Below are 23,588 nucleotides of genomic sequence, written 5' to 3'. Positions count from 1 at the left end.
AATATTATAAATATCATTTTTTAAAAGTTACTTTCTGTGATATTTAGTAAATTTAGCAGTGATTGTGACAAGATCCACCTTGAACACTTTGTCAGAGGGTATCATGACTTGTTCAGAAATAGCCAATGGCAATTTCCAGGTGAATTTTCATCATTTGCAGAACCTGTATTGTTGACCTTGGCATGTATTCCAAGTTCAACCTAGTGGGTAATCATAGCTCACCCGGTGATTCTTTCTTTGTCACCACTGTACAGAATGCACCGATCAAAGGTTAAAATTTGGTGCATTGCTAGAAGAATTTGAGTCACTGAAAAAATGTGTGCTTGCCTTAGAGAATAATGTAAGTGGGAGCTCGTCAGGGACTCAAGACTGTAGTAGCCTACCAAGTGATTCACTACCAATTTGGGCCCCAGAGCAGAATAACCAAGTGCAAACTGTTCTGGTTCAGAAGGACTTAGTTTTATTAGGAGACTCCATTGTTAGGGAAACAAGAAATGTTTTTTGTAATAAGTCCTATATTTCCTATAGAAAAATATAGGACCATGCTGAAGAAATGTCACAAATTAGGTCAGAATGTCTATGTGTCTGCAATTCTGCCCAGGCACAATAGCAGGGATTATATGATGAAAGCCTTGTGGATTAACTCAAGATGTGAAGGACTCTGCAAGACTTTTTGGAGGGAAAATTTTATCAGCTTGACCAGCATTTGTAGATAGAAGGAATCTGTTTTGTAGAGACAGGATACATTTAAACAAAGGTGGTGCAAGGGTTTTTGCCAGTATCATTGAGGATACCTTAATGATCCAGGGACACTGCTAGTTTGGGAGGACAAGGGAAATATAGATACACATTTAACTGATAATATTGGTCAAAGTAACATTTGCACATACCTCAAGGGTTCTTGTTTGTTACTGCAACAGATTGTATTAGCAAGATGTTCTGAGGGCAGAAACATTTCTAATAAGCAGGTGGCTAATACCGGGGGAAGCAAGCTTAAATAACTTCAAGGGATGTGTCAGGTTAGTTCACTATACAAGAACACTAAGTCTTAATTGTTTATACAGTAATGTCAGAAGTGTCGTCAATAAAATGAGTGAATTCCAACTGCTGGTTTGGACAAGTAATACTGACATAATAGGTTTACAGAAATGTGGTGCCACCCAGAGATAGGGGATGATGAGTTTCAGTACGGTAAGTATAACGTATTTAAGAAGAACAGGGCAGATAGGAGTGGTGGGATCATGCTTCTTATCAAAAGTAGCCTGAGCATGAAAAAAGCTTTCTGGGATTCAGATGTTTCACATGCTAAGTATAGAATCTGTATGGTGTGAGATAGTTTGAAGCAAAGGTATAATTAGAGTATGAGTAATCTACAGGTCAGATTGTGAATATTATGATGAGAGCCTCTACATGCAAATGGAATGGGCAAGTAAGTGTGAATGTCTTATTATGGGTGATTTTAATTTGCCTCTAATTGACTAGAGCAAATGAGAAGGAAACTCGACATGGGGGACAAAATTTTTTAAATCAACTAGATGATTGTTATTTGTATCAACATGTCAGTAAAGGTACTAGAGAAAAGAATATTCTAGAATTGACCATCACCCACGAACCAGATGACATAACAGGGCTAACAGTACAGGAACCAGTTGGGCGTCTCTGTAGCCAGGTGGGCAGGAGCAGCAGTGCGTAGCACACGCTTCTTGATTAGACTGGGGTTCAAGCCCGTGACCACCAAATACGGAGGATGCGGAAAGGTTAGGGAATGACCACTGCATATCCCCGGAGCAATATGGCCTTAGTTGCTAATGCTCCTAAAAACCAAATAACAACAAACAATAACAGGAACCAATAACAGTAGCAGGAAGTAATCATTTCCTGATGCTCGAACAGATCATTGGATGATGAAGAGAAAGAGGCAGCAGTAGTTAAAGGCAAAGGAATGGATTATAATTTCAGGAAAGGAAATTAAAACAGCTTAACATATGGCCTCTATTAGCTGTGTAGATATCTCACAATGTGTGTATACCATTAAAACAAATACTCCACGAGGAGGATGCCAAGTTGGATTAATAATGAAGTTTCCAGATTACTTGAGTAGAAAAAGATGGCATGCAAAAGTTACAGAGAAATAAAAAATACTGAAGCCTATAACAGCTACAGATTGCTCTGTAATAGTGCCACAGAAAAGGTTAGGCTGGCAAAGAGTGGGGTTAAGGAATTCTTCACATATATAAATGCAAAGAAGAGAAAGACAAACCAGATCAGACCCTTATATAATGGATGTGGGATAGTATTAGATACCCCAGCTAATGTTGCAGATGAACTCAACAGTTACTTTGTATTGATATTTACAGAATTTTCTAATCTCAACGATGTCCATTTTCACTTGCAGTCGGCCAAACCCCATGTACTTTTTCTGATAGAATCTCAGTTATCAGTTGATTCAACTACAGCTCATCTCAGTTGCCCAAATTATTTGCTATACGATTCCTTTCACCTCAAAGGTGGTGCTTGTGCATATGTCCATTCCGATACTCCCTGTAACAGACTTGGTAATTTGGAATCTCCTCTTTTTGATCTTCTCTGGCTTAAAATCTCTCTACCTCATTGTGTCAGATTCATCTGTTGTCTCCATTGCTCTCCCAACTCCACTAATCACTTGGAGTTCTTTGACTTCCTCTCTTTGCAACTTGACTTTCTCCAGTCCAACTTTCCTAACAGTGAGGTAATTTTCCTTGGTGATTTTAATGTTCACAACTCCAGCTGGCTTCCGTTTTTTAGTCACACCAACCCAGCTGGTCACTTTTGCAATTACTAATGACCTTGCACAGATTGTTCATTCAAAGGAATCAAAGGAATCAAACCTACAACAATACCGGACAATCCTAACCATACAGCCAACACGCTTGATCTTTTTCTCACAAAGAACCCTTCTAAATATGCGATCGAAGTGAGTGGTCCTTTAGCCACATCAGATCACAACTTGCTGATTTTCTCTTCTCCAATAGAGCCTTTATCTCATGGCTATTCCCAACCATATGTTGTTTGGCATTACAAGAATGCAAAATGGGATGACCTGCAAGATTTCTTTTCTTCTTTTCCTTGGTCGGATTACTGTTTCAAAACTTGTAATTACAGACCAGTTAGTTTAACTTTTGTTCCGGGTAAAATAATGGAATCACTGGTTAAAGATGCATTGCAGGATCATCTAGACAAGACTGCAGCAATAATTCAGACACAGCATGGATTTGTTAAGGGTAAGTCTTGTCTGACAAATTTTATTGGGTACTATGATGTGTCACAAAGGAACTGGATGCAAAAAATAACTTGGATTTCAGGAAAGCTTTTGACACTGTTGCACATGGAAGACTACTGTACAGATTGAAGCAGAATGTAGCAACTTACCCCTAATGGTATTAAGGGTAAGTTGCTACAATGGATAAAAGGATGGTTGAGTGGGAGAAGACAGAGGGTGGTAATCAATGGGTGCTGTTCTTCGGGGACTAATGTTATTAGTGGAGTCCCACAGGGTTCGGTGTTGAGTCCACTGTTGTTTTGTATATTTATCAATGATATTGATGAAGGTATATCAGGCTTAGTGTCGAAGGTTACAGATGATAGAAAGTTTAGCAATGTTGTTAATGACAGTAATGGCAGTGTGCTACTGCAACAGGATCTAGAAAATTTGGGCAGATGGGCTGAGAAGCTGCAACTGTTTGTTATTTGGTTTTCAGGAGCATTAGCAACTAAGGCCATATTGCTCCGGGAAATGCGATGGTCATTCCCTGACCTTTCCGCATCCTCCGTATTTGGTGGTGACAGGCTCGAACCCCGGTCTAATCAAGAAGCGTGTGCTACACACTGCTGCTCCTTCCCACCTGGCTACAGAGGCGCCTAGAAGCTGCAACTGAATGTTTAACATTGCCAAATGCAAAGTACTGCATGTGGGTAGATGTAACCCCAGAGAAATGTACCAACTGTGTGGTACTACACCTAAGGTGGTAGAAAATAAAAAAGAACTGGGAGTAATTGTGCAGTAAGATATGGAGTTGGCGAAGGTAAAGAAAGCCTGCACAAGAAGCATTCAAAAGTTCGATGAAATTTACCTTCAAAAGTACTTTGCCGTAACGGCATTTGTATTGTTGCTCGCTCAGTAAAGATACATGTGTTATCGGTCAGGAGTAGAAATTGAATCCCATGGGAGATTAAAACCCTTCCGAAGTGGAGGTGGTAACCTGACCATTTTTCTTTAAAATCACTCGTGGACTTGTGGATAAACTGTTTATTAAGAAAAAAAAAGGCAAGGGAAACCCACACAAGAAGCACGGCAAACTTCCAAAAAGTTTACCAGTGAAGCTACGTTACAAACATTTTTTACGATGCCAGAACTTCCAATATGAAGTCAGGTTATCCTCCCCCCACTTCAGGAGGGTTTCAAGATCCCATGGGATTCAACTTCAGCTCCAGACCGATAACACTCACCGTCTGTTTCCTGGCGAGCAACAATACAAATTCCGTTACTGCAAAGTACTTTTACCAGTAAATTTCATTGAACTTTTGCGTGGTTCGCATGCAGGCTTTCTTTACCTTAGCCATGAAGTTTTCTGAGCAGTGCAGACAGGCTGCCAGAGCAGGTCATGGGGTTTTGTCAATGTTATACAGGAATTTTGCTAGCAGGGAAGAGGAAATGATTGTCCCTCTGTATAAGGCAATGGTCAGGCCACGCCTTGAGTACTGTGTGCAGGTCTGGAGGCCTAATTTTAGGAAAGATGTAGATTTGCTTGAGCGTGTACAGAGAAGGGCAACAAGATTGGTGAGGGGAATGAAGGGATCATTCCCCTCACCAATCTTAAGCCTCTCTTGAACACCTAAGGCTGTTTAAGAGAGGCTTAATTTCTGCAAATTGCAGTAGCTGGAGACTAGGCACCTGCGAGGTGATCTGATTGAGGTGTATAAGGCCTTGAATGGGTTGAGCATGCTGAATTCTGATGGGATTCTTCCACTTGATCAGATTATGAACCTATGGGGGCATAAATTCAAATTGAGGAAAGATAGATGTGCAGAAATTTGCCTTTAGCCAGCGGATGGTTAATTGATGGAACAAACTTCCATCGTTGTTGTGGAACATGTTGTTGTGGAAGTTGTTAGGTAAAATAAATTTAAGAAGGAACTGGACAAACATTTAGAGGGAAATGTTCTGTACATTTTTTTTTTTGGCTGATGCTGCATAAGCTCATATTCTGATGTCAACATTTGCTCACATTGTGTAAGTGAAATTATTCTTGTAGGAATAGAATCCTTTATTCCACACCCCACTTTAAAATCTTGTCCTTTATCTACACCTTGGTTTTCCAATAAATGTGCTAAGGCTTTTCAAGAGAAGAACGTTGCATATCGTAATAGGCTTGTTTCCAATTCTTAAGTTTCATTTTCTGCCTACACCAAAGCTCGCAACAATTGTAAAACAGTTATTAATCAGTCCAAACTAAATTTTGAACAAGCTTAAAGTAGAAAACTTGCTTCTTACCCTAATGGTAGCCGAGCATTCTGATCTCTTGCCAAATCTATTGGCCGCAACTTTTGCCTATCTCTGCTCCCACCTCTGTCAAAACCAGATGGTTCTATTTTCACTTCAGCCAAGGTTAAAGTTGACCTGCTAGAATCCCATTTTTCTTCCAACTCAGGTATTAATTATCTTAGTAAAACACCTCCCACCATTCCCAACATGATCCATTCAATGCCTCCTGTGGTCTTCCATCAAAAGAATGTCAGAAGGATTTTGACAAATCTCAATGCTAAGAAAGCTCCAGGTCCTGATGGTATTTCTCTACTTGTTCTCAAAACCTGTGCTCCTGAACTTACTCCTGTCCTTTGCCCCCTTTTTTCACTTTCTTATTCCAAAGCTGTTTTTCCTTCTGCTTGGAAATTTGCTCATTTCCAGCAAATTCCTTTTTAGGAATTGGGTGACAAATCCCTCCCATCCAATTATCATCCCATTGCAATTACTTCTACTCTTTCTAAAGTAATGGAGAAATCAATTAACTGCCAACTCTTAAACTACCTAGAAACCTTCCGTCTGATCAACGATTGCCAGTATGAATTCCATCAGTGTTGATCCACTGGTGATATTCTGGCTTACGTTACCCATTTAGGGACAAATTCAGTGGAAAAGTTTAGTGAAACACAGGCAGTTGCTCTTGACATCTCAAAGGCTTTTGATCATGTTTTGCATAAAGGTCTTCTAAAAGAGCTTCCATCTTTTGGTTTGCCAACTGTTTTTTGTAATTGGTTATCCAGTTTTCTCCCTGATCACTCACTGAGGGTGATGGCAGATGGCTCTCTGTCTTCTAACTTCTCCACTAATGCTGTCCCCCCCAAGGTTCAGTTCTTTCCGCCACTCTTTTCCTCTTGTATATTTATGACCTTCTTCCATTGACTGGAAATCCTATCCATAGTTTTGCTGATGATAGCACATTGCATTCCACTTTCCATCTTGAAACCTTGCTCTGCTCAATCAGCTTTAACTTCTCGAATATCCACTACCAATTCCTTAAATGTCAATCTTCAGGTAATCCTCCAGTGGGGCAAAGACAACTTAGTTGGTTTCAATCTTTCTAAAACTCAGTCTTGTCTTATATCTCGCAAAAATGATCCTTCTGCTCCTATGCTTATCTTGGGTGACACTCTAATTTCTAGGTAAAATGATATATCTCTTTTAGGGATTACCCTGACTTCTAATCTCTCTTGGCACAATCACATTACAAATATTGCTTCCTATACATATAAAAAAACTTGGTTTTCTCTTTCGCTCTCGGCATTACTTTTCTTCCAAACAGCTGTTCACTCTGTACAAATCGCAAATCCGCCCTACCATGGAATATTGTTCCCACATCTGGAGCGGTGCCCCCAAAACCTCTCTCAAGCTTCTAGATTCCATTCACACGAGGGCAGTTAGGTTAATTAATGACTCCTCTCTAACTAAGGCTTTCCACTCACTATCTCATAGACTTACTGTTTCTGCTGCATGCCTTTTCTACAGATACTTCCATGGGCACTGTTCTTCTGAATTGGCTTCTATAATTCCCGCTGTCTCTTTCAAAACAGTCTGAACATGTTCCACCACCAGTCAACATCCATTTACTGTCCAATTTCAAACTCACAGAACCAACTTTCCTTCATACATATTTCCTGAAAATTTCAGTCTACAGAAGTTCAAGTCTAATGTCAACAAATATCTTCTTTCGTCTTCTCAACCTCCAACCCAAGCACAGTACTAAGTACTATAGGTTATAATACCTCTCGAGTTTGGGGTTTTCATAAAAAAAAAAAAAAGAAGAAGAAAAACCCTTTATGTCAATGAGAAATTATGGGAGTGGAGTGATTCAAATGATTATTTAATGAAAAAACTTGAGCCTACAAGTGAGTAAGGCTCCTGGGGATGGCATATACCCTATAAGTTTAAGGGAGGCAGAAAGTGAGTGCATTGAACCATTTAGGCTAATTATGAGAGCATCACTTGACTCTGGAGAGACACCGTTAGATAGGAAAAGTGCCACTGTAACTCCAATATATATATGGGTGGTTCTAAGAGTGTAATAAGAAATTACCGACTAGTCAGTCTAACTTCAATAGTAGAAAAATCATGGAGGCAGTGATCAAGGGTGGAATTCAGGATCATTTAGATAGAAATGGAATTCTGAAGGATACACAGCATTCTTTCGTAAAGGAAAAATCATGTTTAACATATCTGGTTAGCTATATTGCCATTATCACTAATGAGCTGGATTTAGAAAGTAATTTGAACATTGTTTATTTAGATTTCAGCAAAGCATTTGACTAAATCCCACATGAGCAGGTACTTTATAACCTGGAACAGGTTGGAATCACAGGGAAAATCCTTAGATGGTTATTCCCCAGATTGGGTTAATGTAAGAAGTGGGGTTCCCCAGGGATCAGTATTAGGACCACTGTTATTTTTGATTTTGTTAAATGACATCAATGAAGGGATAGAGGGAATGATGTTGAAATTTGCAGATGATGTAAAGATTGGTAGAGTAGTAGTTGTAGTAGTGGCATGTGATGCAAGAAAGCAAGTGTATGAGCTTATGCAGCATCAGCCAAAAAAAAAAAAAAAAATTACAAAACAATCCCCTCTAAATATATGTCCAGTTCCTCCTTAAATTTATTTAACTTATCAACTTCCACAATGATAGATGGAAGTTTGTTCCAGCAATTAACCACCCGCTGGCTAAAGGCAAATTTCCGCACATCAATTCTACATCTGGCCTTCAATTTCAATTTATGCTCCCTTAGGTTCATAATCTGAACAAGTGGAAGAATCCCATCAGAATTCAGCATGCTCAACCCATTCAAGGCCTTAATTCCCTCACCTCAATCAGATCACCTTGCAGGTGCCTAGTCTCCAGCTGCTGCAATTTGCAGAACTTAAGCCTCTCCTGGTAAGAGGATCCCTTCATTCCCCTCACTAATCTTTTTGCCCTTCTCTGTACACGCTCAAGTAAATCTACATCCTTCCTAAAATGAGGCCTCTAGACCTGTACGCAGTACTCAAGGCGTGGCCTGACCATTGCCTTATACAGAGGGATAATCACCTCCTTTTCCCTGCTAGCAAAATTCCTATATATCATTGACAAAACCCCATGACCTGCCCTGGCAGCCTGTATGCATTGCTCAGAAAACTTCATATCTGACTGCACAATTACCCCAGGTCTTTTTCATTTTCTACCTCCTTAAGTGTAGTACCACACAGTTGGTACATTTCTCTGGGGTTACTTCTACCCAATACTTTGCAGGGTTACTTCTATGCAGTACTTTGCATTTTTCAATGTTAAACTTCAGTTGCCACTTCTCAGCCCATCTGCCCACATTTTCTAAATCCTGTTGCAGCAACACACTGCCATTACTGTCATTAACAACCCTGCCAACCTTTGTATCATCTGCAAACTTCGATACTATGCCTGATATACCTTCATCAATATCATTGATAAATGTACAAAACAACAGTGGACCGAACACCAAACCCTGTGGGACTCCACTAATAACATTAGTCCATGAAGAGCGGCACCCATTGATTACCATCCTCTGTCTTGTCCCACTCAACCATCCTTTTATCCATTGTAGCAACTTACCCTTAATACCATTCTGCTCCAATTTGTACAGTAGTCTTTCAGCGCAACAGTGTCAAAAGCTTTCCTGAAATCCAAGTATATGATATCAAAATTATTTTTTGCATCCAGTTCCTTTGTAACCACATCATAATGATCACTGCCAAGCAGAGCTTCTACACCATGACCTATATAGACTTCAGGGATGGTCAGAAAAGTGTCAGCTTTTCTTTAATCCAGCAAAGTGTAAGGTATTACACCTGAGCAACAGTAACCCCAAAATAACTTATAATACTTGGTGGAGTTTAACTAAAGTCAGTAGTAGAAAGAAGGGACTTGGGAGTTAAGATACGGTTGGATGAAAAGTTCTCCGAGCATTGTACACAAGTTGCAAGGAAGGCCCATGGTGTCCTATTGGTGATTTATCGAACATTTGCTAGTAGAAATAAGGACATTATAATCCCATTATAAAAGGCTATTGTTAGACCACTTGGAATACTATGTTCAAGTATGGAGACCACACCAAAAAAAAGACATTGTACTTCTTGAAAGGGTTCAAAGATGGGTACCTCACCTAGTGAGATCGGCAAAAGGACATCTATATGAGGAAAAACTTTGAATATGTGGGTTGCATAGCTGGGAAACTGGGCACCTTAGTTGTAGAACTGTATTCCCAATGCACATTGTTCTCAACAACATGCAAACTGTATGATATGCCTATCTAAATGTAGGAATGGCAGATATTTGAAAAAAAAAAAAAAAAATACAGAAAACTATCTTTAAAAATATTATATATAATGATCGAATTAAAAGACTGGCCAATACTATCACAATGACTAATACTATCACAAACTTTATTAACACATTTTCTGCAACCTCTATTTGTCCATTGTGCTATAATTTTCGGAATGTTGAGGAACACAGCATATTAGTATTATCAAAATTCCAGAAACTTGTAAATTATAGTTTAAAAGTAAAAGTCTGTAATTCATAGTTAAAAGCAAACACTTATTTTGTGGGCTGAGCTTTAAATCAGAACAGACCTAAAAATTTTATCAAAAGTTTATTTTCACATGAACTAACCTCAATACATGCAAATGACAAATAAAATTGTGTGCCAAGTTTATAAACAAAAACCAAATGTTACTACAATAATTTAAAACCAAATGTTACTACAGTAACTTTTTTTTTTTTTTTGTTATTTACAAATAATAAAAGAGTTCAGTCATTGTGCTGATATTGAACGGTTGTTAATTTCACGAGCTCATAAGTAGTCAATAATTTCATTTATTGACTACTTAAGAGTAACCGACCACATGCATTATGGCACAGTGCCTGAGTGCCTTTTGAACACTGGTGGGTCAGAGGCAGTGAACATGTCAAAGGTTGTCTCAGTTCCATTTAGTTGGGAAACTAAAAGTTGTTCTAAAGAAGGCTTTCCCCCCTCTCCCTCCCATTTTAAATTATGAAATTCAACAACAAATTGTTTTGCTGTATTTTCAGTGACTTCATGGCTGCATTGAGGTTGTACATTGTCATGTTGAAGAAACTGCTGTTTTGTCAAGTCTAATTCATTTTATTCTTTATTTAAGCTTGTCCATGATGTCATAATACCAGATCAAATTGGTTGTGGTCTTGTTTTCCAAAAATTTGATATGGATAACACCCACAGGGTCCCAAAATACAGTTGTCACTTTGTCAGTTGAAGCTTGGACTTTTGAATTTTATAGTGAAATTCCTTGAACTTTCTCTTGTTTATTGGAATCATGGTGATGAATCTAGGATTTATTCAGCATTCAACAAGTGCAGTCACAAACTCAGTAATTGCACACTGTTTGAGCCACATGTTCAAAGGTGCTTCCATTTAAAACAGTATAATTTGTAGAGAATAACAACCACACAGAAATACTACTGCAAATGTTTAACTATAAACTATTAACTATATGGGAACTTAAGTGGAACTTTCTGCCCCACCCCAGCCCCAATTGCTAAGCGAGTGATCACAGCAATTTATTAAGTGACTCTAGAGAGTCTCTTCTCTCTAATCAGCTGATTACAGAAAATATTAGTCTTCATAATTATTTAACCAGTTGCACTGCTCCTGTCGCCATGTGGGTGGGGCCAGTAACCAGAGTCTAAATCTAATACTCAAGGCAAAATGGAGCAAATGTTGGCGCCTTAAACCGAAGCCGCTACAGATCTGCTTATAAGCTCAGACCTTGAACGTGAGACATATTAACCAAAAAGAATCATACATTCATTATCAATGAAACCTCTTAGCAGCTTATCCCTGTTACTTGGCCGGTGCAGCATAAGCCACAGGCTTTCTTGCACCATGTGGCCATTACTAATACTAATACTTGTATAGAACAATACAGCAGCCATAGTAGTACCCCAAAAATGATTAAACGACTTCATTCAGGCATTCTGAATGAAGTTGTGGAAGCTCATGAAGCAAATAACTCTGAGACCTTCCCATTTCAGTAACCCCACACACAAAACTTTAAACATCTCTAAAAGGTCATTTTAGAATGGGATATCCTTAAAATTCCTAATGAAGTGATTACTTAAAGCACATATCATCAATGCTTAAAGAGGATGGTGTTCTTACCTCTACAAGGAACATTATTCTCACCTCAGTATCCCAAATCTCCCTTCATCAGTTAAAAGTGGCTACCTTTCTTGTAAAATTCATCGATGCATTCCAAATCTGATTAATTGTTTTAAATGCCAGCTGTATGGGCACTCGCAAACAGCATTTCTTGGTATGGCTGTCTGTTCCCTGTGTGGCTCTAAGGACCACTCCCAATTTGAATGCACTGATGTAATATCAGGATGCTCTCATATGCATATTCCAAAATGTGAATCCTGGAAATTGGATAAGAAAACTTTTAAGTACAATGTAGAGAAAATAGTCTCGTGCCAAGAAGCACACACACACACAAACAGAAGTTGAACCTAATGCCTTTCAAATCAAATGCCAGTTTAAACACTAAAGAATTTTCAACACAGACATATTACAATTCCTCCTAAAATATCCCTTTCTTAATGGGCATGGTCCCTTCTTATGGATGGAAAGATACCAATAAAGCAAAAACAACAATGGATATACAACGATTCTTCTAATACCAAATCACAGGTGTTGACAATGGATAAAGATTTGAACTCTACATCATATAAACAATCAGAGCAAAACATGAACATTAATCGATAAATTATATAATGGGAATACATTATATAATTAGAATTATATGACGGGAATACAGTTCTAATCCATGATGATGAGATAAATCTTGGTCATCCAGTACTTCCAAAATGAGAAAAATCTAAAGAAGATTAAGGGAAAACAAAACAGCCAGATCAGTCCTCTAAATGTAAAACCAAATAATGCAGAAAATCATTCAGTGGAATTGTAGAAGCCTAAGAAGTAACTTATGATTAAAAGATTTAATATGTCAGCATAATCCAGCATATCTATTTTCAAATTATCCTCCATATTTCTCAAAGTATATGCTATACAAACATGATATATATCTTGAATCCCAGCAAGAAGAGGAGTAGCAGCAATTTTAGTTTGTACAAATGTACCATCCAGACTCATCCAGCTTTGCACCTCTCTAGAAGCAGTAGCTATTTACATTGTTCTTGGCATTATGTTCTCACTCTTGTCTCCATTTTATATTGCAATAAACACAACATGCTTCACAGAACTTGACATTTTAGCAAATCAATTGTCCCACTCCATATGCTTTCTAGATGACCTAATTGCACATCATACTCTGTGGAATACTTTGACATGGGGCTCACATCTGGCGAGTATGGGCTTGGCAAACCCAGGGTCCTGAGCTGGATATCATCATTCTTCTCTTTCTTGGTGATGCCTTTCTACTTCTCTCTCTCTCTCTCTCTCTCTCTCACACAAACACTCAGGGGGTAACTCGGGAACTTTTTTTTTTGACTGGTGCAGCATAAGCCTCAGGCTTCCTTGTACCATATGGCTAATAATAATAATAATAATAATAATAATAATAATAACAATCAAAATTCTGCTTCAAATACTCTCACTCTTGTCTCCATTTATATTCCATCAAACACAATGTGTGCTCCACCACAGAACTTGACATTTTAGTAAATCAATTTCCCCCACCCCATATGCTTTGTAAACAATCTAAATGCACACCACCTTTCTCCTCCTATTGACATTCTCAAAAACATGGATTATAGAGGACTGATGAGCAAAACTCTGCTTGACAACTATCAGCTATCACTACTGAACACAGGTACACACATATAATCATCTGCTACAAGATGGGATCTATCTCTGCACTGTATCTGTCCATATGTTTCTCATCCATTTATCCTAGCATTGAATAGACAATGCTAAATGACTATAACACTGTGCCTCTTCCCCATAATTTCCAAAATACAGATGGACACAATAGCACTATAACCAATGAATTACCTGGAATTTTCACAAAGCTGCTGGGAACAATTTTCTAATCACTTGATCCTTACTACTAACCATTAATAATGCTACTTGTGGCTGCTACTATTAATAATGCTACTATGCATATAGTAGAACAGATACTTGGAGCTTCTACCAATAAAATACCAAAATAAAACAGTACTAAACAATAATATAATGGATGATGGGCAGGAGATTGCTCCTGCCAAAAAGCAAACAACATAAAGCAATGGAACATTTTTTGCTTAAATGCTACCATGGAATATCTTATTAACTATATATTAACTATAAATGACTCAAAGATGAAACTCTATAAATTCATAGGAAAGTGAAATGGGATGCTTAGATTAGATGCACTTCTACCATCCACAGAAATACTTACCCCAGAATAACCTAGACTAAGATTTGTACTCTTACTGGAAAGGGCCAACAAACTTCCTCTCCAGTCCTATTTTGAAAAGAAAAAGATCTTTCTTCTCCTATTGAGATTGCAGAGATATCATATTAAACCATTACTGCCATCGCATTCCTAGCTTCCTGTAACGACTTGTTTTGCTATACAAAGAAGTCTGTGGAACAACATAAAATTAACTTTGCTGCTACTGAATCCTATAACATTCCTTTCACTATTACTGATATAGCTGCCCCCCCCCCACCCCCAGCAGTTATTGTCCTTTATCTCTCACCAGCTGTTTAAGGTAAATCCTAGAAAAGATGGTTCACAAAAGACTTATCTAGATTCTTGAAGCCCAAGATATCATGTCATCAGTTTGGTTACCATTGTAATAGGTCTGCAGCAGACATCAATGCCAAAACCAGAAACATACATTTGAAATGCTTTTATTAAAAAACAGCACATGGTAACAGTAATAGTAATTTTTGATATTGAGAAAGCATTTGATACTACCTGGAGATATGGAATCTTTCAAGTTTTATACAGTCCTGGAATGAAAGGTAACCTGCCTTAATTAATTCAGAATTTTCTCCATCTCAGGCCTTTTCAAGTCCAAATCCAGAATATGTTGTTCCAACTCACACACAAAAAGACATATTAGCATTAGTAGATGGAAGGAAGCAAGCTATTATAGCATCAGTCAAAAAAAAAAAAAAAAAAAAAACCCTTCCCATTTCACCCTTCCATTCATTCCAAATGTGTGTCTAGTTCTGGCTTTAACTTATTAAATTGTAGTAACTCACTCATTTCAGGAACACAAAAGAATGAATAAAACATTGTTATAGGAAAATGTAGCATATGGCATATTTATTAATGTTTGTTGCCATTTGCTTCCTGATATATATTCTAATTTTTGTTAATTATAAATTATGAACAAAGAAGTCAACAAAAAAATGAGAAACTGCACTCTCTAAAATTAATATAAGGTTGTTCATCTGACATATGACAGTTCTCAGCAGTGTGGGGAAATGCTAACATTATACTAACATATCAGTATACTATTTCATAAAACCTGCTTTTTTGAGTTTTGCTCCTTGTTATGATAATGCACGTAATTTTTTGTATGGCATTTCAAACAAACATTGTATCCAAAACAGGCCAGCATGCAGTTATTCAATTTTTAACTGCTGAAGTGCAAAACTACAACATATTTGTAACAGAAATGTTTGGAAAATCAAAATATTTAGGAAATGATGACTCTTACCAGCTATTTGGATAGATCTCCTCTGAAGTAGTCTCCATGATATTGTATACCCAAATCTTTGAAGTATTCTCCTTGACAACTGTATATACCAATTCCAGTGCTTCTGAATGGGCTTCTTTTAGAATTTCTAACAGTTCCTGTGTTGTGTTCTGAATAATTTCTTTAGTTGTTTCAAATTTGTGACCTTTCCAAAGACTTTATACTTGGAAAACAAAAAAAAAAATCACAGGGAGTCAAATTCAGTTAGTATGTTTGATGGATATAATACATAATAAATTCTCAAATGAAAGAGTGTGTGTATGGATTGTCATGATTCAGGTGCCATTTCACTGAAGCCCACTCTTCCTGCAGTTTTCTCCTAACAATATTATGCTACCGCCACATGGCATTTAAAACAACATTGCACCACAGATACATTTTGTAATATCCTGGTTCACTGTTTGACTATGCAGAACAAATTCATAATGAACATTATGAGTGAAAAATACAATAAGCATGATCTTTACATTACATTTTATTGAGATTGCAGCTTTTTGTGGGCCTTGGAAAGACAAGAGCCTTCTGTTGAGAGGACTAAGCCTTTGTCCCAGTCATAGTGATATACTCACAGTTTGTCACTAGTAATGATGGAAGAAAAAGTATGGGTGAGCAGCAGCAGCAGCACATTGACAAAGATCCTGACATACAAGAACTTCACTGCTCTCTGTCATCATCAGCAAAATGTGTAGTGCAAATTGGCTGAAATATATTCATTCCTAAATCTTGTGTTAAAATCAATTGAATTGTTCTATAACAAATATTAATTTCACTAACAACTTGATGGATAGTTAAACAATGCTCACTTCTGATCAGATTATGAACACAAGCAATTTAATCATTGGTTTTTGAAGAGAGGCCAGAGTGAGGATTGCCTTTGGCTGGCAAGTGGCCTTCATTAAGTTTGAAGAACCATTGAATAATCTTTAAATGATACAGGATCTCCAAAAAAGCTGTTTTTAACATTTAGTGGGTTTTTTTTTTCATATGCTTTTCCTTAATTTTAATAAAATTTGATGTAAATTCACTGCTCAGTAAAACCATTTATTTTAAAATGTGGCAAAACACCTATTCAATGCATACTAATTCAAACTGGCCAAATAAATAAAGGGACAATTCATGCCAAACTATTTTTAAACTAAATGAGTCACCAAACATGTCGTAACTCAATATGGTGCCAAAGTTTCAAGATACAAAATCAGTCCCAGAACATTTTTGATCACACCTTATATTTAGCAAGTTTCTACACAAAACTTGTTTGCAGTGTGGTCAAGAAAGCAATGGAAGCATCCAAAAGCAAAAGTGACAATTGGATTTCTGCATGAAAAGCAGTCCCCCAATGGTCTCTCACTTTTAGATTTTAAAAAGTCCGATGACAATAATCACTCAGAACAGTATTCTAAAACTTTTGGTGCCTCCGTAGCCAGGTGGGAAGGAGCAGCAGTGCATAGCACACGCTCCTTGATTAGACCGGGGTTCGAGCCCATCACCACCAAATACGGAGGCTGTGGAAAGGTCAGGGAATGACCACCGCATATCCTGGAGCAATATGGCCTTAGTTGCTAATGCTCCTAAAAACGAAATAACAAAAAAAAAAAACAAACAAACATCTAAAACTTTCAATCACTCCCACCTCAAAATCAAATGCAAACAACTAGGACAGCTTACAGAAGAATTTTTTCTTCATGATCCATGCTCACATATCGCCAAACTGATTTAGGCCTTAGTTCAAAAGATGCATGGGAGGTTCTCAAAACCAGGCAACAGTTTAGATTTGTAATGTTTTTGGCCTGTTTAAAAAAAAAAAGCTTCAAAAGGATGTCATTTAATTTGAACACTGAATTAAAAGCATCTGTCAAAGAATCATTCCAGCAACATCTGAAAGAATTTTTTGAGGCAGAATATATTGATTTTGAGGCAGAATAACAAATCAGTGAGATGTCCAAATGATAACAATGACTAATTTTTCAAAAATACATTTTTTTAAAAAAAACTTCCAAGTATGTTTCAATTAATCCTACCTGCTTATGTGAGGTACATCTTACTTATTCACCGCAAGCATATATGATAGTGAGCAAGTTATTTTATCATCCTTTTCATTTTTTGCTTTATTTTTCAAGTTGGAAATGCCATATCTGGTCATCGAGAGAGCTGCAGTAGCCATGATTTAAACTTGCCACCTGGAAGTGAAACAGACAATCGTGTTTTAACCCTAGCTGAACAGATCATTGCTGCTATGCCAGATCGCATTAAAGCAACTGCATCTTCAATGTCAAGATATGAAGATTCCTCAGAAGAAAGAACAAAGAATGAAGAAATTCAGAGAAATTCTTCATCATCACAAGATCCTCCTGACTTAGAAATGTGTCCAGTAGATGAGCCACCTCCACTTCTCAGTGAAGAATTCAGTTTTGAATTCAGTGACCATAATTATAGGTAATCTTAAGTATATACCTGTTTTCCATTTTAAAATTTATATGAACAGATTCATGCAATTTAGTCATTTGTTTTGAATAGATTTAAATTTGTTAGCAATGACTTTTTAAAATCTTTTATAATCATATTTAAATGTTTAGTGTGCTATCCTTGCGTACATTATATTCTCAGGAATCGATACTTCTCAAGTATATGTGCATACTTTATTACTCCATTCTGTCAGAATACTTTAAAATTTACTTGTAAATAGAAATTCTTCAGATTGTAAAAAATATCTGCTGAAGTTATTCAGCAACATTCTAACTGAGCAGTTTCTTTATTAATGTGAGGACATTTATGTTTACACTTTAAAAACAGAGATGTGATTAGTTTTCTTTTCTCATGAACAGTCAACTCAGTAGTCTAACTCTTCATCCTAACTGCATCATTTATCCATTTTAGCATGGAGAAGTTTCACCTTATTCTTAAAATAAAAGTGTTCATCTGTTACAAATGAATGACCCTCTCCTAATAGCTAATCAATAATGAAGACCACAACTTCTTACCACAATGGTAAAAATGTTACTGTGCATTGTGAGTCACTCTTGTTTTCTTATTGCCATATCTTGTGAACACAAGCATCTTTTTTTTTTTTTTCTTTTTTTTTCTAACTGAACAGTTTCAACAGAACATATCCTTTTGCCATTTTTAGCACGTTTTTACTCCCATGTTGCCATTTCTAGTTTCATTTTTAATAGTTAATTATGTTGTTTTTTGATTTTTTTTAAACTTCACTGAAGAAGAGCCCAATATTTAGGCTCAAAGGATTTGATTCATTCTTTTAAGTAAATGCATACTTCAACAAACTGGAGTATTTTTATTAAAATAATAGGAATTAAAATAACATCATAGGAAAATAGTTCTGTCTACAGATGGTGCAGAAACATAATATGCAAAAATATTAATGATCCAATTTTTGCATCTCTGGTACTAAACTTTGTTAGAAATTTACATTCTTTCATTATATAGGCCATACAAATAAAAAAAAAAAAAAAAAAACTAGTGTTGTTAAAGCACAGCTCTGCTTCACATGAAGTTTAACCTTAAACCACTAAAACCACAGTGCTGCTTGTAGTTCTTTACTGTAGATTTTCCAATTTTAAACAAATTTTTATTATTCTCCTTAAAAGATAATAATATTTATTGAATTCAGCAATACTTGTAACTCTCTTTTTTCTAAATATAGCTTTAATATTTTTTCTAAGTATAGCTTAGTATACTGTAAAGCAAAATTCCTCTGCTGTTTCCCTTTTTATACAAGGTGATTTTGGGGAGCTGATGGCAGCAGTCATTTTGAGCAAAACAGTTCACATAAATGTGTGAAAGATGCTAATATGAAACATGACATTTAAACAGCCATTAGCTCAAAATGACTGCTTCCATCAGGTCCTGACCTTATGACATTTCATTGTGAATCACCTGGTATACTTGTAAAATTATTTCCTTTGTCCAATCTCCTGAAAATTTTTCTTCAGCAAATGACATCTGTGATATAAACACCCTGATATTTTTCTTCCAGCATTTCAGATCTGATTTCATCTACACCTCCCACCTTTCATGCTTGATATTTTCTGCAATCTTTGCTATCTCACCATCTATATATCAGAGAAATTATTCAAAATTTCCCACATTTCAGTTATTTCCTTTTAGCATTAGCATAGGCATATGATGCAAGAAAGCAAGCTTATATAGCATCAGCTAAAAAAAAACGTTTCTCATTTCACCCATCCACTCGCTCCAGATGTTTGTCTACTTCTACCTTGAATCTATTGAAGCTATCAACTTCTACAACGACAGATGGAAGTTTGTTCCAGCAATCAACCACCCGCTGGCTAAAGACAAACTTCTGCACATCTATCCTACAACTGTCTTTCCTCAATTTGATTTTATGCCCTCTCAGGCAATTATTCTGAGCAAAAAGAAGAATCCCATCAGCATTGAGCATGCTCAAACCATTCCAGGCTTTATACACCTTAATCAGATCACCTCGCAAATGCCTAGTCTCCAAACACTGTAAAACTTAAGCCTTTCTTCATAAGAGCAACCCTTTGTTCCATTCACTAATCTTGTTGCTCTTCTCTGTACTGGTTCCAGCAGCTCTACATCCTTCCTAAAATGAGGTCTCCAGACCTGATACAGTACTGATCATTGCCTTATACAAGGGGATAATCACCTCCTTATCCCTGCTAAAAAAAATCCCTGTATATCATTGACATGACATCATGAGCTACTCTTGCAGACCATCTGCACTACTCAGAAAACTTCATATCTGCCTGCACAATTACCCCCAGTTCCTTTTCACTCTCTACCACTGTAAGTGTAGTACCACACAGTTGATTCTTTACTCTGGGGTTACTGCTTCCCATATGCAGTACTTCACATTTGTCAACATTAAACTTCAGTTGTCACTTCTCAACAACCTGCTCAACTTTTCTAGATCCTATTGCAGCAGCGCACTGTCATTAGTGTTATTAAAAATCCTGCTGACCTTCGTATCGTCTGCAAACCTTGGACATTAAGCCTGATATAACATCATCAATATCATTAATAAATACAGAAAACAACAATGGACCCAACACTAAACGCCCCTCTAAGATCCAAATATATGATATCAAAATTATTCTTTGCATCCAGTTCCTTTGTGACCACATCATAGTATCCAATTAAATTGGTCAGTCAAGACTTCTCCTTAACAAATCCATGCTGTGTGTAAGCTATAACTGAAGTCTTGTCTAGATGATCCTGCAATGCTTCTTTAACCGGTGCCTCCAGGTCTGTGGATTGGGGTCGCATTTGCACATCTTCGGTCTATGGGTACCTCCCCTGAGGCCAAGGAAGCTCTCACAATTATGGCTAAGGGTTTGCTTACTTCCTTTGCTGCCTCTTTTAATATAACTGGATAGATCCCATCCACCCCAGGTGCCTTTCTTATGTTATCTTCAAAAATTTCTCCTTCACGTTGCTCCCAGTTATTATAAGCTCATACATTTGCTTTCTTGCATCACATGCCACTACTACTACTACCAAGTCCAAATTTATGTGAAATATCACCAGCAGAGATATAAACCAACTACAATAAAATAAAACAAAAATTAATCAAAAATAGACTGACCATTGTGCCCCATCAACAGAGGACCACAAAGCCAATAATGGTCAGGGAATCACTGCATTTCGATCGATAGACAAATTGCCTCAAAGGCGAGTCGATCAAAAGATCAGTCCGCCACCCAATTCCCAGATCGAGCCACCAATGCAGAGGACTTGAATAGTGGTAGTCCTGATGCAGCAAAATTAAAAATGGGACAGATACAAGGACTCCAATGCAAAGCCACACCACTGACAAAAAGTAATCTTAACCAGATTATATAGATGAATAATGAACTATGGATGGCAGCATGGGCACAGTGTTAGCAAATCCACCCACTACTGTCATGTGATATACTTATACATATATTTAAATAATGTTTGAAATAGTTGAAAACCGAATCTTTCATAATAAAAAATAAAAAGGTAAAGCAAACATCAGTTCCTCTACATGATGCTTGAAATATAAAAAATAAATTAGAATGATGATTAAAAAAACATAAAAATAATGCCATCAGCATGGCAAGACAGAAGAGCAAAAATAGTCAAGATCAAACCAACAGAGAGGGAAGAGAAGGGTAACAAAATTAAAAATATTGCAGCAGGAACTCTCCAATATAATTTAGAAAATCTAAATACAAAGATAATAAAATAATAATCAATTAAATTTTGAATGCCAAATTTTTTTAATTATCATTCTAATTTATTTTTTATATTTCAAGCACCATGTAGAGGAATATGCTTTTTGCTGCCTCTGATGTTTGCTTTACTTTTTTTATTTTTTATTATGAAAGATTCAGTTTTCAACTATTTCAAACATCATTAAAATATATGTATAAATATATCACATGACAGTAGTGGGCGGATTTGCTAACGCTGTGCCCGTGCTGCTATCCATAGTTCATTATTCATCTATATAATCTGGTTAAGATTACTTTTTGTCAGTGGAATAGCTTTGTATTGGAGTACTTGTATCTGTCGTATTTTTAATTTTTTGCACCAGTAAAATCAATCAACCAACCAGTTGCATGGCTTTTGGCCATGTATTGTTGCAACAGCATCTTCTGTGGGTGTTGCGCTGTCCTTTCAAGAGCCTCTCAGCTGCATGAACTGCTGGAGGAGGAAGCTCTCCTATAGGCATACTGCTGTGGACATTAATATATATAGATATATATATTATTATTATTTTTTTTTTTTTTTTTAATTTTTATTAGCAAGCAGCCCCTAGCCAGAAACTGGCAACTCTGCTATATACATATATATTATACACAGATAATATGATATACAGAAATATAAATTGTGGCACAAGGAATCACAGGACAAGCACATGGCACAATGAGCCATATGACATCATTAACTACCAAGGCAATTACACTGTTTATTTCAGCATCTTTAACTGTTACACAGAATTCATGTCAGTAGTTTATAAGCATTCTACTCTTCTTTCCTCAAATTCAAGAAGCACTAATCTTCTCTGGAATAATTTCTTGAAAAATTTTCGAAAAGCTTGGAAATCTTCCTCAGTCCTAATTAATTGAGCCTGGCCACTCAATTATTTAGGACTGAGGCAGTGCCCTACCTCTAATGGGGTATTAGAGATAATGCCCTACCTCTAATACCCCATTCCTTCCTAGTAATTCTTGCTATCGTGTTAACAAATTTTGCAACCCTTTCAGATAGAAAATTGATATGGGTGTCAAATCTAAGACCTCTGTCAATGAAGACTCCAAGATATTTAATATTCTTTGGACATTAAACATTTTAATGGACATTAAACTTTCACAACCAATCAGCACATGAGGTTCTCTACAAACAGATAGGTTCCCCTTTAGCAATAATATTTTTGTTAATTTATGGAAGTTACACCAAACATTGAGATCTTTTATTATTTCATTAGATCATTGTTCAATTTGTAGTCGTGAAGAGCCTTCACCTAAGATTACTGGGTCATCTGCATATGCAATTTAGCATTAGCATTAATTTACTTCAATTGTTTTAGCATTAGCATTAGTAGAGGCATTTGATGCAAGAAAGCAAGCTTATGCAGCATCAGCCAAAAAATAAAATAAAATAAAATAAACTAAATAAATAAATAAATAAAAAAATAACCACTTCCACTTCACCCCTCTGTTCGTTCGAAATACCTGTCCAGCTCAGCCTTAAACTTATTTAGGCTATCAACTTCCACGACAAGGAATGAAAGTCTATTCCACCAACCAACCACCCGCTGGCTAAAGGCAAATTTCCTCACGACTATCCTACATCTGTCTTTTCTCAATTTGAATTTATGCCTCTCAGGTGATTATTCTGAGCAAGAAGAAGAATCCCATCAGCATTGAGCATGCTCAAACCATTCAAGGCTTTATACACATCTATCAGATCACCTTACTGGTGCCTAGTCCCCAGACACTGTAATTTGCAAAACTTAAGCCTTTCTTCGTAAGAGCACCCCTTTGTTCCATTCACTAGTCTTGTTGCCCTTCTCTGTACTCGTTCCAGCACCTCTACATCCTTCTTGAAATGAGGCCTCCAGACCTGTATACAGTACTCTAGGTGTGGCCTGACCATTGCCTTATACAAGGGAATAATCACCTCCCTATCACTGCTAGAAAAATTCCTGTATATCATTGATAAGACACCATGAGCTACTCTTGCAGCCCGTCTGCACCGCTCAGAAAACTTCATATCTGCCTGCACAACCACCCCCCAGGTCCCTTTCATTCTCTACCACTGTCAGTCTAG

At 36.9% G+C, this 23,588-nt stretch overlaps 1 protein-coding gene across 1 annotated transcript in view; it reads left to right on the top strand.

Annotated features, from left to right (window-relative positions):
* Positions 1-23,588, top strand: part of LOC150079255 (calmodulin-binding transcription activator 1-like) — a 927,385-nt gene that overhangs the window by 778,980 nt on the left and 124,817 nt on the right. The window contains exon 21 of the mRNA XM_090383006.1: positions 17,408-17,723. Within this exon, the coding sequence (XP_090239132.1) occupies positions 17,408-17,723 (316 nt within the window). The remainder of the gene's footprint in view (positions 1-17,407; positions 17,724-23,588) is intronic.

This window comes from Mastigoproctus giganteus, chromosome 10, assembly GCF_048544385.1.
Source record: "Mastigoproctus giganteus isolate SK-2022 chromosome 10, ASM4854438v1, whole genome shotgun sequence".
In the NCBI taxonomy this organism is placed as follows: domain Eukaryota; kingdom Metazoa; phylum Arthropoda; class Arachnida; order Uropygi; family Thelyphonidae; genus Mastigoproctus; species Mastigoproctus giganteus.
Note: the sequence above shows the minus strand (reverse complement) of the source record. Positions and strands in the feature narration are given on the sequence as shown.